The sequence below is a fragment of the Falco punctatus genome (genome assembly GCF_963210335.1).
Source record: "Falco punctatus genome assembly, chromosome: 6".
Taxonomy (NCBI): Eukaryota; Metazoa; Chordata; class Aves; order Falconiformes; family Falconidae; genus Falco; species Falco punctatus.
The window spans coordinates 14,752,238-14,765,631 of NC_137585.1; the positions used below are offsets into that span (position 1 = coordinate 14,752,238).

The following is a 13,394-nucleotide window of genomic DNA, read 5'->3' on the forward strand; positions in this document are numbered from 1 at the left end:
CTGTGAATCAAGCGCCTTGTTCTCATTTCCTTGATCATTGACATGGTTTGAGAGAGAGAAAGGAGGAGGGATTATTTGTGAGGTTATTAAAAAAAAAAAAAAAAAACTAGCTCCCCCTCCTCCTCTCCTTCAAGATGCGCAGGCACTTCCAGAATGTTCCATAATATGAATCTGACTTTTCTTGTTAAATATCGTTCTCTTTCCCCCCTACTCCTTGTTAGTTAAAAAGTGCTGTTTACAAGTCACTAAGCAGATAATTCTGAGCTTTGACAAGTAGATTGCCAGTTAGCAATACAGTTGAAAACACATTGGTTTATTCAGTCAGCAAGCTGTTTAATGGTTTCAGAAATTAAAGGCTAATTGCACTTGAGTGAATATGTGCTTTTCTAAGCCCACTGTTACCATTATTAGGGTATTTACCAGTTCAGAAAATTCTCTTTTTACATAAATCTGCTAATTCTTCATTGCTGCCCTGTCCTGGAAAGCAGCCACACTGAGAGTTTTGGCCACATCAGACTGATGAGCTGGGATGGGGTTTTTTGGTGCAACTTTAATCATTGCCTGTTGTCGCATTTCCGTGCAACGGCTTTGCTTGCAGGGTTGTACAAGTTTCTTCACGTAATGTTCACGTTGCAAATGATCCCTTGTGAAAGAAAATTGCATGTCGATATTTTCGTTATATCAAGGAGATAAGGAACTTGATTGTCTTCAGAGAATAAGCAAGAAATACAAGGGTAGGTTTGGTAACAGAAAAAGTTTAGCTTTTGTACGCTGCAGTATGCTTCTGCAATATATAAAATTGCTGATGTGTAGAAGAGCTTGGGGATGCTTTAAAACAGATTTTTAATACCAATAATATTAATGGAAGCCTTTCCTGGAGAACGTGGCTGGTTGGAAAATCCAAAGCCATTGCACCTTAATAGAAAGACTGTTTCATTATTTCCTGGCATTTGCTTTCTTTCTAATTAATGTCATACACAGAATGGGTAATCATTCAGCCATCTTTCTAGCTTTAAAAGAGTCAAAGATTAAAAAACAAACAATTACCCAATGTAATTAATTTGAGAGGGGATTTTGGGGGGGTATGTTTGGGAAGGGGGGGGGGGGGGAGTGTTGTTCCCCTCTTCTGTTCCAGGCAGTGTTTGTCATTCTTTGGCAGGAACGACTAATTTATTGTCTGACTCTCCAATCTGGATTCATACAGGGTGGCTTTCATTCCCTCCCCCGCCACCAAAACTCTTCTGATGTGCTGTGTATTTGTTTGGGAGGGGAAAGAGGAGGGGGGGAAGGGAGAAGGTTATATGTTTCTGACCTGCTTTACTGCTTTTCAACTGAAAGTAAATTAATGCACACACTAGATTCCCCTCCGCTGTGCTGATTGGATCCTTGTGCCGATTAAATATTTCACACTGATAGAGGGATGCTGAAAGCACTCAGCTGGTAATGTGGTATGTACATCAGTGATACAATAACTGACTTTCAGGTTAAAGTCAAACAAAACCCCCAGTTTGCTGCAGTTTTGATTAGAATGAGTTTCACTTTGAATTTAAATCCTTGAGCCTGCTGCAGCGATGGCTAATTAACTGAGATCTGATACAGAAAAAGGAATACATTCTTACTTTTAATGACAGGCAGCCAGGAAGTTGTCAAAAAAAAAAAAAAAAAAAAAAAAAAAAGAAGGAAAGAAAAAGGAGAAGAAACCAACAGACAAAAGAAGCCTTAAAAAAAAAAAAATAACGCTGAGATTGTACTTCAGCACACGTAAACCTCCCTGCTTCACACCCAGCCTCCTTTGGCTGAAAGTCCGCCCCTGGAAAGGCTGTTTCCATCGAGTCCCAGATTTTCTGCAGCTATTTTTTTAATCCTCCTGACAAAAACTAACACCCGAGTTCCACCTTGTCAGGCAGTCACTACCTCCTCGTTTATTAATTCCGCTTTTGGGGGCTTCCTTCAGGAAAGGGCAGGGAGACAGGGGTTTGCTGCACGGAGCAGCCGATGGGGTGTCCGCCCCGCTTGGCTCCACACAGCACTGGCCTGGAGGAGGAGGAAGAGAGAGGAAGCATCATCCCATGTCTCCCTGTGGGTCATTAAAAATACTTCTGTCGAGCAATTTCTCCTCCCTCCCCTCCTTTCTCCCCATCCCTTCCCCCCAGCCCAGCTTGGGCGTTGCAGGGAGAGCGCCTGCATCAAACTGACAGGTCATTTACCGAGAAATTGACAGGAGGAACTACCCCAGCCTTCCTTAAAAACCCTCCTCCTCCTGGGTTGCACATCTTGAACGCCATCACATTGAAACAGAGTGTTTCAGGAGCAGCACATAAAACTTTCCCATGCGAGGGTCTTCATCCTTGGTTGTATGAAAACATGTTTTAATATCTTCTTTTTAGGCACAGGCAAGCTGGTGCCCAAGGGCTGTATGCAAAGGGAAGCATTTTTTATGGGAGTCTGGGGATAAAATACAGACTAGGGAGCCTGTCACCTCCATAAACATCCAGTATACTCCTGTGGGCGCCCAGGGATGTGTATGCTCAGCTGAAGCCCTGCTCATTTCTGTTTCAGTGTGTAAAGTTGTGCAGGTGGTTGGTTCATGACTCAAGGTGCAGATCAGGCAGGATCAGCTGTGTACATGTGTAGCAACTTGGAAATACATGAGAAATACATGGACGTTCATAGGATTGTACCAAAATCCTAAGACACTATGTGGAAGTGGCATAGCTGGTAGCCTGTCCTCAATGCATTTGTGTGTTGTCACCCTTTGAATATTAAATATTCCGTTGTTCAAGAGAATTTTATTGTGACAATTGAGTAAATGAACAGAGGTTATGGCCCTCATTGCTGGAGAAGTCTGCTCAGCTGTTTTGCATTCAGGGCCGTAGATTAGTGCCGAATGTTAAATTATTAATTGACAAGCCATGATTTTGGTTTGAAAGTGGATTTCCAGTCTTCTACAATCTAAATAAACTCTCAGGGTTATGCCAAATGTTTTCTCTTAGCCATGGGGCCGCTGAGGAAAAGAACTGATATTGCTTGGTAAACAATTGCAGTTTTTCACAGTGAAACTGCTTTGTCAGGAGAGTATCATTCGAGAAAGATTAATGGACTGAAGTCTCTATCTACAGCATGTAGGTGTTAAAATATAAATGTGATGGACAGTGAATTTTAGGTCCCTTTTAAACAGGTCTCGTATTTTACTAGGAAAACGCAAAGGTTTGTTGAGAGGCATGCATCTCTTTTAAATCACTGCTGCGGCAAAGAGCAGCTAGTAGCCAAGTATTCCTCCATTGCAGAATATGGCCATATTCCTATTTGAGGATGTATGTGTGAAGTAAAGTTGACATCAGATCAGTAAGGATTTGAAGATGTGTTGTAAACTGCAGCAGAGTAAAAATGAAGGAACCAAAACTTTACACTAAAAGCGATGCTTCTGTGCGGAGCCTGGCAGGAGTCTGTACGCACGTGTATGTGTGTACGGTATCGCTCCGTGTGTGTGTCACGGGAGCACAGCCGCCTTTGAATCTGTTCTCCCTTTGCTCTTGCCATTTCTTTATTTGCTAAACAGAGTGATTAGCGGTATGTGATGGGAGAAGTAGCATTTGAGTAAGCGCTAGTAGGGAGGCTAAAACTGTTGCATGGTCGCCTTCTCACCTGCAAACCTTTACAGCACAGAATTCGATAGAAAGGAGGGGGTGGGGGCTTACATGTACAAATAAATAGAAAGGCCAGAGTTATTTTGATACATATGGAAAAAATATTAGCTCTGCTTTGAATAGTTGAGACTGTGCCATGTACAAGATGAGAAATCATAAACAAGTGGCAGCTTTCCAGCACATTGTAGTGTGTTTGCATGTGACTGGCATACATATTTCAAACTCTGGTTTGCCTGTGGCATCCTGCAGTGAAAATGAAAGTTGTGTTGCTATTGAAAAGGCGCTGCTTCAAAATTGGTGTATTGTGAGGACTGTTATGCTGTGGATGAGAAGCAGCAACCTGCTTTCCAGCATTTAAAGCCAATATTTTTTTCTCTTCCCCCTCCCCCCCCCTCTTTTGGCTCTTCCATTATATCAGTACATGTTTTCAGCTGCAGTGTCCAAAGCTTGCTTAGTTTCTTATTATTCACGATTCCAAAAGTGTCAGAGAATACATTATGCTGACTGATCCTCAAAATGCAGATTTTCTTTTCCTTTAAAAACCAAGACTATTCTTTTAATTAATCTGGCAGAAATAGAATACAGCAGATATAAGTTTTGTAGAGGATTTTTTTAATCTCTAATATCATAATCTTTGTTTCTGCCAACTCTCCTTTATCAGTGTCTTCATGGGGTAAAAAGTAAAAATGATTGTTACAAAGAAAAACTGCATAATAGCTCATCTCCTAACAAACGTAATCTGATAAAAGGGGGTGGTGGTGCTATTTTTTAAGTGTTAGTAGGTACATTTTCAGAAAATTAATAAACAAGACACAGAAGAGATACTGTAGCTGCTTTTCCCCATTTTTTTTCTATAATTCTCTTTTGGAAGCTGATCTGGAGCACCTGATCCTTTGTATATGCTTCCATATTTAGTTTCTAAAATTTGCAGTTCTTTAAATAAATTTAGCACAGCTTCTCTGGGGAGGTGACTGGCATGGGATGATTGGTCCTTGCAAGCCTATCACAGGGACACATTTTTTCCCCTGTATTTCCTTAGAAAAGCCTCCAAACCTAAAGAAAAAAGAAAGTTTTCCATTAGGAGATGAACTTTCAATTTTAGAAGCATTTAATATTTATCTCAACTTAGACTGAAGCAAGTGGTAATATTTCCTCAGCTTTTTTTGTTGCATACACATGAAAAGACAGGTTTGTCAGTTTGTTAGAAAAATACACACACCACATGTGAAGACTCACAAAACTAACTCATTGTTAATGCATAGAGGGAGAACCACGGAAACTGTGTGGATGATAGTTTGAGTAGTGAATTTCGTTTGTTTGTTTGTTTGTTTACAGAATTTCTGCTTTTGTACTTCTTGGTATGATTTCCTCCTTTGGAACAAGACAAAAAGCAATTACTTGTTATTGAATTTTGTCAGGAAAGTCATCATCTGCTCCTACTTAATTTACTTGCTTTTTCCACTGAGCTACCGAGAATTGTGTATCTTTTGGGATCACAGAGCTTTGTTTGCTTAGATGTTTTCTGTTGCTGAACTGCTTGAGAGAAAAGTAGAGTACCACTAGAGTATTACATATTAGGAATTTTATTTCTTTTAAGTGAAAATATGAAATCATTACAGTAACACTGAGCATTTCTGTGAGAGGTTTTTCATTCAGTAATCCAAATGTTCACATGTCAGAGGACAAACACTAAAAGACAACTTCATCAATACAGAGACCTATCAGGAACAGTGAATGCCCTGAGTCCCACAAAAAAAAACCCAAAAAAACCCCAAAAAACAAACAAAGAGACCCTGGTGCTACTGATGTCATCAGCAAACCTCTGGTTGTCTGCAGCAGAGCTAGGATATCAGTCCTGGACTAACTCCAGTTAGGTAATGGATTTATAGCACTGTAACCACGTAAAGCATCTTCTGACAGCCTGTGAGCTTTTAGCGTTTTTCACAAGACATATATCAAAACAAATATACAACCACAAAGCTTAACTCAATCTGAGAGCTTTGTATCACTGTACAGGTTAATGAGGTGCTGTGCAAGGCAGTTTTCAGTGGAGTAGGAGAGGTGGCGTTCAGCTCTGCTACGTGCAGTCGTTCCAGATCTGTAGCACCATACCACTGAGGCACTGAGTGAGTGCAAGGAACACCAGTGGAAAACTGTACTACAAAACCCCACAGAAATAGTAGTTTTATAGAATTTCGTCATAAGCAACTTTTGCTACCTATATAATATGCACCTGAGCTTCTTGGCATCGACTTGAGTACTTTAACAGACAGGTGTATTTCTGTACTGAAAGAAAAGTTCTTTCCTCTTCAAAACATCTATGACAAGCAACAGCATAGTCTATGGAAAATACTGCCTCTGCTTCCTTGGGATGACTGTTAGGATAATGGAGAATGAAAGGTAAAGGCAAAAATGAACAAAGCTTAAAACAATTTATATGAAGTCACAATTACTAGAATAAAGCTGATATAAAGTAAGTTATTTCTTCATATTAAAATATGAAGCAGGTATCTCTGATAAAGTGCATGCTTGCTATTTCACATAAACACAAATACTACAGTTCCTGGAGCAAACATATTGTGACAATTAAGGCTTTACAGCCTTAAAGCATATAGTGGGTTTAAAAGCATGAAGGAAGGTATTTTCTTAGAAGTCTGTTAGTTTTGTACTACAAGGCTTCTACTTTATGCCCAGCAGTAATATTTTTCAGCCTTGATTCTGGAAAGAACTAAGCACGTCTGTGACTTTCTATACACACAGTATTTTAAACAGGCAAAGCTGACAACAGAATTACTCTGAATGCCTTTAATAGGAGAGCAGCAGACCTAGAGAGGTGCTGAAGTTTCCTGAAAGGCTACACATTAGGTGTAATTGCATTGAAGCCGATAGGACTGGTCAGCAAATAAAGTCAAACACGTGCAGAAGTCTCTGCAGGATTAAGTACCTTTGATGTCAACTCTTGTAAAAATGAGATGTTTAATACTTCAAAGTATCAAAAGAGGCTTGAACCAGCACTTTCCCCCCACATATTCCTAACCTGCCTAAACAGCATTAGTAAGGACAGCTTTGGAGATTATTTAAAATGCAATAACTTTATAAATCAGGGTTTTTTTCTTTTCAGAAGTGAACATTTTATGCAGACACTGGTATTTACCATACAGCAACTTCACAGTGCCTGTAGAAATCTCAAACACAAGTCTTGGAAGAGAAACTATCACGAGGTCATAACCAACGTGTTGCTATGACAGATGACAGAGTAGCCGCTCCGTAGCAATGTAAAAGTACAACTGTTAAAGGAAAACAAGAGAACTGCTAGTGAAAATGGGTGCTACAGAGAAAAGTTAGATTAAAAAAAAAAAAACAAAAAAAAAAACAAAAAAACCCAAACAAACCACTGGGAAAATAGTGGAAGTTGGGGTGGTGGTGGTGAAGGCAAAAAAAACCAACACTGGGCAAATAGTGGAAGTTGGGGTGGTGGTGGTGGGAAGTTAAAGGGAAAACAAACCCCGAGTCCCAAGCAGGGGTGAAGTGGCAGCAGCCAAGCGCCGGGGTGAGGCGAGCACGTGTAATGAATGGGTTTTCAAAGAGGAAGCTGAAAGTAACATTCTTGAAGCCTTTTTATTATTAATTAAAGCCGCAGCGTTACCTAGACCTATATCAGGAGCATTAGTTCCGGGCATGAACAGATAGATACCAAAGGGGTAAGAAAAAAAAAAAAAAAAAAAAAAAAAAAAAAAGACTTGGAAAACCCCGAGTCAAACCTCGAGTTCCCGGGCGAGAAGGGGAAGCCCAGCCCTCCCCCTGCCCGCCCGCCTGCCCTTCCAAGAACAAACCCGTAAAAAGAAAAAAGAACAAAATACAGGCAACAAGCCCAGATCCGTGTTGTCAGGGGCCGAGCCCGGCAGGAGCTGCAGCGCCGGAGCTCGGCCGGGGGCCGAGCGGGGCCGGGGGTCCGGCTGCAGCCCGGCGGGTGACGGTGCCGCTTCTCTCCCCTTCTCTCCCCGGCAGAAGCTGGCGGTGCGGAGCTGCCCCGCGGTGCTGGTGGGCGGCGGCGCCAGCGGCAGCGCCAAGCCCGGCGGCGTCCCGGCGCTCCTGAAGGCACCCGGCGGCGGCGGCGGCGGGAGCCCCAGCGGCAGCCCCGGGCAGAGCCTGGCCATCTCCGTCCTGCCGGCCAAGGCTCCCATCGCGATGGTGACGGCGCACCTCAACGGCGGGCTGGGCTGCAGCGCGGCGGGCGTGGAGCCCCCCCAGAGCGCCCCCATCAACCTGCAGACCAAGGCGCCGGGCGCCCGCCGCCCGCCCGAGCTCGGCTCCAACGCCCAGGTACCGGCGGCCGCGCGGGCGAGGGGCGGCGCGCTGCGGGCTCCGCCGCCGCGGGGGGCGGGCGGGGGCGGGGCCGGCGCCCCGGCGGGGCGGGGAGGGGCGAGAGGGTGCCGGCCGGTGCGAGCGCCACGGGGGGTGCCGGTCCCCCCGAGCGCCCGCGGGGTGCGGGGCTGGCCGCGCTGCCCTGCCGGGGGGCGGGCTTCTCCCCCTGGCGCCGTGGGGACCCCCCGCCCCGCAGCGAGTGCGAGCAGTGCCGCCCCGCGGGTGCGGGGCTGCCGGGCCCTGTCCGCGCCGCGCCGGCAGGGAGCGGGGCGCGGGGCTGAGGCACGGGGCCGCGGGTGTCCGCAGGGGTCGGGGGGCGGGCGGGTCCCTCGCCTCTGGCAGCGGGGGGGGGGAGCTGCGCCCAGCCGGGGGGGCTCGGCTGCCCCCGCACGCCCCCGGCTGCCCGGTTCTTTAAACCAGCGAGGGGGACGCAGAGGGGCGCGGGCGGCCCGGCTGCGAGCTCGGCTGTGCGGGGCGAGGTCCGTGCCGTGGTCCTGCGCTGTCGTCCCGCAGCGAGGCAGAGGGGGCAAAGGCACGAACCGTGTGGGAGCTGGCAGGCTGCTGCCTCCGGGGCGGGGGGTACACACACACACACACACGCATCTATATATATGTACACATTTAACGCTTATGTCCACAGTGATCTAAACATGAAATAAATGGGTTGAATTGGTGAAAGGAGGGCAAAAGAGGAGGGGGGCTGTTTGCAGGACACACTGTTTTGTACAGCCCGTTAACAGCCACAACAAAGTTCTTACTCCGGTCATGGTGTGTGTCAAGGGAGGGAAATGGTGCTAATGAAGGTAAAAGTGTGAAGAAAGTGGCAAAGCCTTCCTAAAACTCTGGAGAAGAGGGTATAAGCTATTACTGCTAACGTTGGACATGTGGATTTCTTTTCTACTTTCTGCACATAGAGGCTGTAGTAGTCTGGATTTTTTTGTACTTCACAAAAGTAGCCCTTCACAAGCTCAGGATACGAATCTTTAACAATCGGGAAAGAGCAACACAGTATGGATAAGGGCAACAGGCAAACTGCACCTGAAGATGTTTGTAAATCAAGGTTATGTTGGAATGCATGAGGCTTTGCCGTACCCGGGAAGCCCCTTCCTAAACAACGGCCAGGGAGTGACCATCACATCCGTGAGCAAACGGAAACCACATCCAACCACTGCGGGAGCCGCATAGTCCTGTCACTTTTTCTGGAGACGTGGCATTGTCTTTAGCTGTTACACTACAGTAGCTGTGTGGGGATTCAGTTTCGAATCACTATTCTGTATTTGTGCTGGGTAATTTCCTTTATTGAAGGCGGTGTTTATGCTTTCTCAAAAAGATACTTGACGCTATCTCAGTAGGTATTTCTTAGAATCATGGGCAATAACTATATAAATGGTACTAATATGAAAGATTAAAGTTTCAATATTTCAATGGTCTATCATTTTGTGAAGGACTATCTTTTACTGTCATTGTCAGGAGCCATAGGAAGAAAAGAATCAAAACAGTGAAGGAAGAAGCTTGAAATAGCATTTGTTTTATTTAGCCTGAATAGTGAAATAACAGTCCCAAGGTGCTGGAGAGCAGTGCCGGTTAGAACGATTCACTGCAAACTCCTAACTTTTGCAAATGTTGTTAAAGGAAAAAGACTTTCTAACCAAGTAAGCTGGTGTGCTGGTGAATTATCTGTGGTGCTTCCCATTTGTCTTTTGAGAAGAGCAAACGGGTCCCACTTCCACCTTCCATGTCCCCAGACGTGCTGCAGTCAGCGGTGTATTGCAACCTGCTGGAGCAAAGCAATGACGCTCGTGCACATGTTTCTGTTCTATGTTCCCTCAAACAGTATTTGTCCTGGTGTTACAAGCAGAAGCTTGCTATATTATTGGAGTAGCATGGAAATGTTGTCCAGCATTTGGGGTTTGCCTTGGTTTTGCTAGAGGAATACATCCATTGTTTTTCTTTCGAAATGTCTTCACATTGCAAGTTTTCAACAAAAACTGTAGTTTTGTGATTTTATATCTCTCGTTATGTTAGCAAGGTATGGAAGAGGAAGCCAAGCAATGGCAAGCTTCTGAAGCAGAGGACTGTAGTGGTTTCATCTTTTGAGAATAGTCAGAAGTTATGGATAAAACAAATTAGAAATATTGAATTATAAATGTAAAAAGCCGCAAGCTGACCTTCGGTCCTAAGCTTTTGGGAAGCTTAGTCCTGGATTGTATGTTAATTATCACTCCTCTACCCAAATTAAAATTGTTTTGCAAAGTTTCTTTTTCTGCTCCAATGAAAAAACCCCAAAGTATTCTTGCTTCATGCTCAGTGTTCTTGATTGTTCCCGGAGTGGTGATTACAAATCAACAGCAGTAACACCTTAGCTACTAGCACTGTAGTGTCAGAGGGAAATTCCATTGTTGACATTTATTAATAAGCATTTACTTTCTCTTCTTTTTTTGTGGCAGTGTTATGGCTCAGAAAAGTATTTTTTTTCTGCTGAAATGTATGAAGTTTGTGAGATGGAGGATAATGACAGCTTTCTGCAAACTGGGTTAAAGTGACAAGCTGATAGTAGTAAATGAGATTACTGGTGTAGTGCAGCCTATTCCTCTGCATCTGCAAAGTGAGGGAAAGGGCAAGAGCATGAAATGTAATGTTATGAGTTTCTGAACAGTGGTTTCTGCTTGAAAGCATTTAAGGGGATCAGGATGTGTATACGGTCATCTCAAGTGGTATCTAGCAGGAAGAATGAAATGCTAAATAAAACTCAGCAGAAAAAATAGGGCATCAAACACTATAATCTAAATACAGAACTTTCAAATAGAGATAGGATTAAATGTAAGTTTGTTACAGAGTTTTCATTTGGGCACTGCGTGTCAGCACTTTGGTTTTAGACTGTTGTTTACCCAGCAGATTTTTAAAGTGATTCTGCAACGTTGTTGACTGTAATGGAAGCCATATCTGCATTGAAAAAAGTGTCTAAATAACTAACATACATAACAGATACTAGAGGACTGTTTAGGTATTTATCACATGTGTTATAAGAAGCAGGAAATGTTGCGATATTAACAAAGATTGAAATCCATCAGCACTGGAAGTTGTGAGCTCCAGAAACTAGCGGTAGGTCTACACTGTTCCTTGGCAGCCTTTCAGTGTCAATCCAGTGTATGAAGTACATGACTGATGGAGCTACACTGATGAAAGCATACATGCAGGGATGTCATGAGTATAGCTCTTTCTCCCGCTTAGAGAAATGAAGCTTAGAGCTTCATTTGGATGATCTGGAGCAAGTTATGTTGGCAAAAGCAGGATTTTGCTGGCATAAGCTGAATTTTGCTGGCATATGCTGTATATGTGCTAGGAGTGCTTTGCCTTCAGAGAATAGCTGTTGCTGTTCTGTATAGAGAATGCCCTAGAGCTACTGGATGGTTGTAGGCTATAGCACGCCTGTACCTACAAAGTACTCTTTGGTATAAAGAGATTTTAATGAAAAACTCTCAAATTATATTTTTACTGTAATTGTATTTACATGATATGTGCTATTTCCTATCCAAGCCACCATTTCCTGACTGAAAGCAGGATCTGAGGTTGCTTTGCTGAAGGACAAAGTCCCATCTGCTGTGCTGGAACAATGTACTGGGTAAAGAAAATGCCCCTCTGCTACCTCCTCATTCTCTTCTAAATAGTAAAATGGAGGGCCAACAGGCATCCCAGAACCTAGTTTGGGGAAAGCAGAAAGCCTCTTGGCCGTTTGAGAGTTGGATCAGCCCGCTATTGGGAGAACAAGGGAAGAGGGGGGGATACAGCTGTCAGACCACTCGGCTGCTTTTCAGGAGCTCTAGAGAAAGAAAAAAGCACTGCAAAGGCATGTCTGTGCTGGGCTGTGAAGCACCACGGTACAGATACACAAAGTTGCTCCGTAGAAACGTGGCACAGAGCGGCTCTGCAGAGGTAGTCTGTGTCCTGGATGCTCAAAGTAATCTTTGCCTCTCGGGCAGCTCCGCTTCTCCAGTTGCAGAGAGGCTGTTCGCAGCTAGCTTAGCCATCTCTGTGCAGCCTGGTGCTGCTGGCTTCAAACGTAGCCGTGACCCTGGAGCGAGCGTGCTGCCTGAACCACCTCTCGCTTTGTCAACATAAACAGCATTCTCTGTATATACCTGTCGTGTGCTGTATGTGCACTGGTCACCTACCGTAAGTCCTGGAGGGTTCTAAAGTGCAAAGCAGGTATTAGGTGCAGAAACATTTGGATACCGCCATAATAAAAGAGCTGTCTCTTGTCTGTGATCTTGGTGCGATGCCCTGTCCCCTATTGCTCTATGCAGCCCTTAGAACACATCTTAGCGGGGCACTGATTCCCTGTCCGTCAGGACTCCACAAGCACAGTGTAAAATGTGCGTCCTGCTCCTCTCCCTGCTTTCCTCCCCACACGTGTATTCCCTGGTCAGCTGGAGAAAAGTTTGGCAAGCTTCCCAGGCACATGTGCTGTTGCGCCTTCTTGGGGCTTGTCTTTACAGGGAGGTTATTTCAAAGTAAAATACAGTATAAGGATTTATAGTGCTATAAATTCTGGGCGAGATAGTAAACCGTTCTCCACAGATGCTTCATTAACTCCACAACTCAAAGAACTACTTGTATCTGTGTTTAGATTGAGCAGGCTACATGCATATCCATTTTTTTTTTCAGGAAAAAGCAGCTTTTATATGTGTATGAGGATGCTCATATATATACTTCTTAGCTATCCGTATATTCAATTTACTAGAAAAAAACTGCATTTCAGAAGTTTAAGAACATACCTTTGCCTGTGATGGCCATTTTTCAGAATAATTTATTACCTTTCTTTTCTCCATCCCACTTAATGTGCTCCACTCTGCTCTCTGTAAAAGTGATTCCTCCGTAACTGGAAATCCACCTGCATGTATGACTAAGTCTTTTCAGCTTTTATTTATTATTTGTATTGCAGTAGTACTTAGAGGTTTGATTTATAGATATATTTATTGTATTGGTTATGTGGCTATATATAGCTTTTTTCTATGATCCATGTTACCACAATGTCTGCGTACATGGCAATAGTTAATTTATCCTCACAATATTATGTTATTGTGACTAAGGTGGTATTATTCCACATTTTGCTGTTGGAAAACGGAGAAATAAAGGATCCATTTATGCTTCTTCACAGGAAGCTCCCAAGGGTTGCCTTAGGCAGGATCTCTGTATTGGCAGCCACAGTACTGGCCTTTTGGGTCATTTTGAGAATGCCTCTTTGGTCATTTTGAGAATGCCTCAGACATGTCCATGCTGCAAACAGCATCCTTGGGAAAAGAACCATCCCACAAGTCCTTGGAGCATGCTGCAGCCCCTTTTAGCTCTTGCCGTAACTCTTTACCCATCTGCCTCATACAT

At 44.1% G+C, this 13,394-nt stretch overlaps 1 protein-coding gene across 2 annotated transcripts in view; it reads left to right on the plus strand.

The window, feature by feature from the left end:
* Positions 1 to 13,394, plus strand: part of PHF21B (PHD finger protein 21B) — a 265,259-nt gene that overhangs the window by 191,282 nt on the left and 60,583 nt on the right. For both annotated transcript variants that reach the window (XM_080390800.1, XM_080390799.1), the window contains one exon: positions 7,656 to 7,970. In XM_080390800.1, the coding sequence (XP_080246926.1) occupies positions 7,656 to 7,970 (315 nt within the window). The remainder of the gene's footprint in view (positions 1 to 7,655; positions 7,971 to 13,394) is intronic.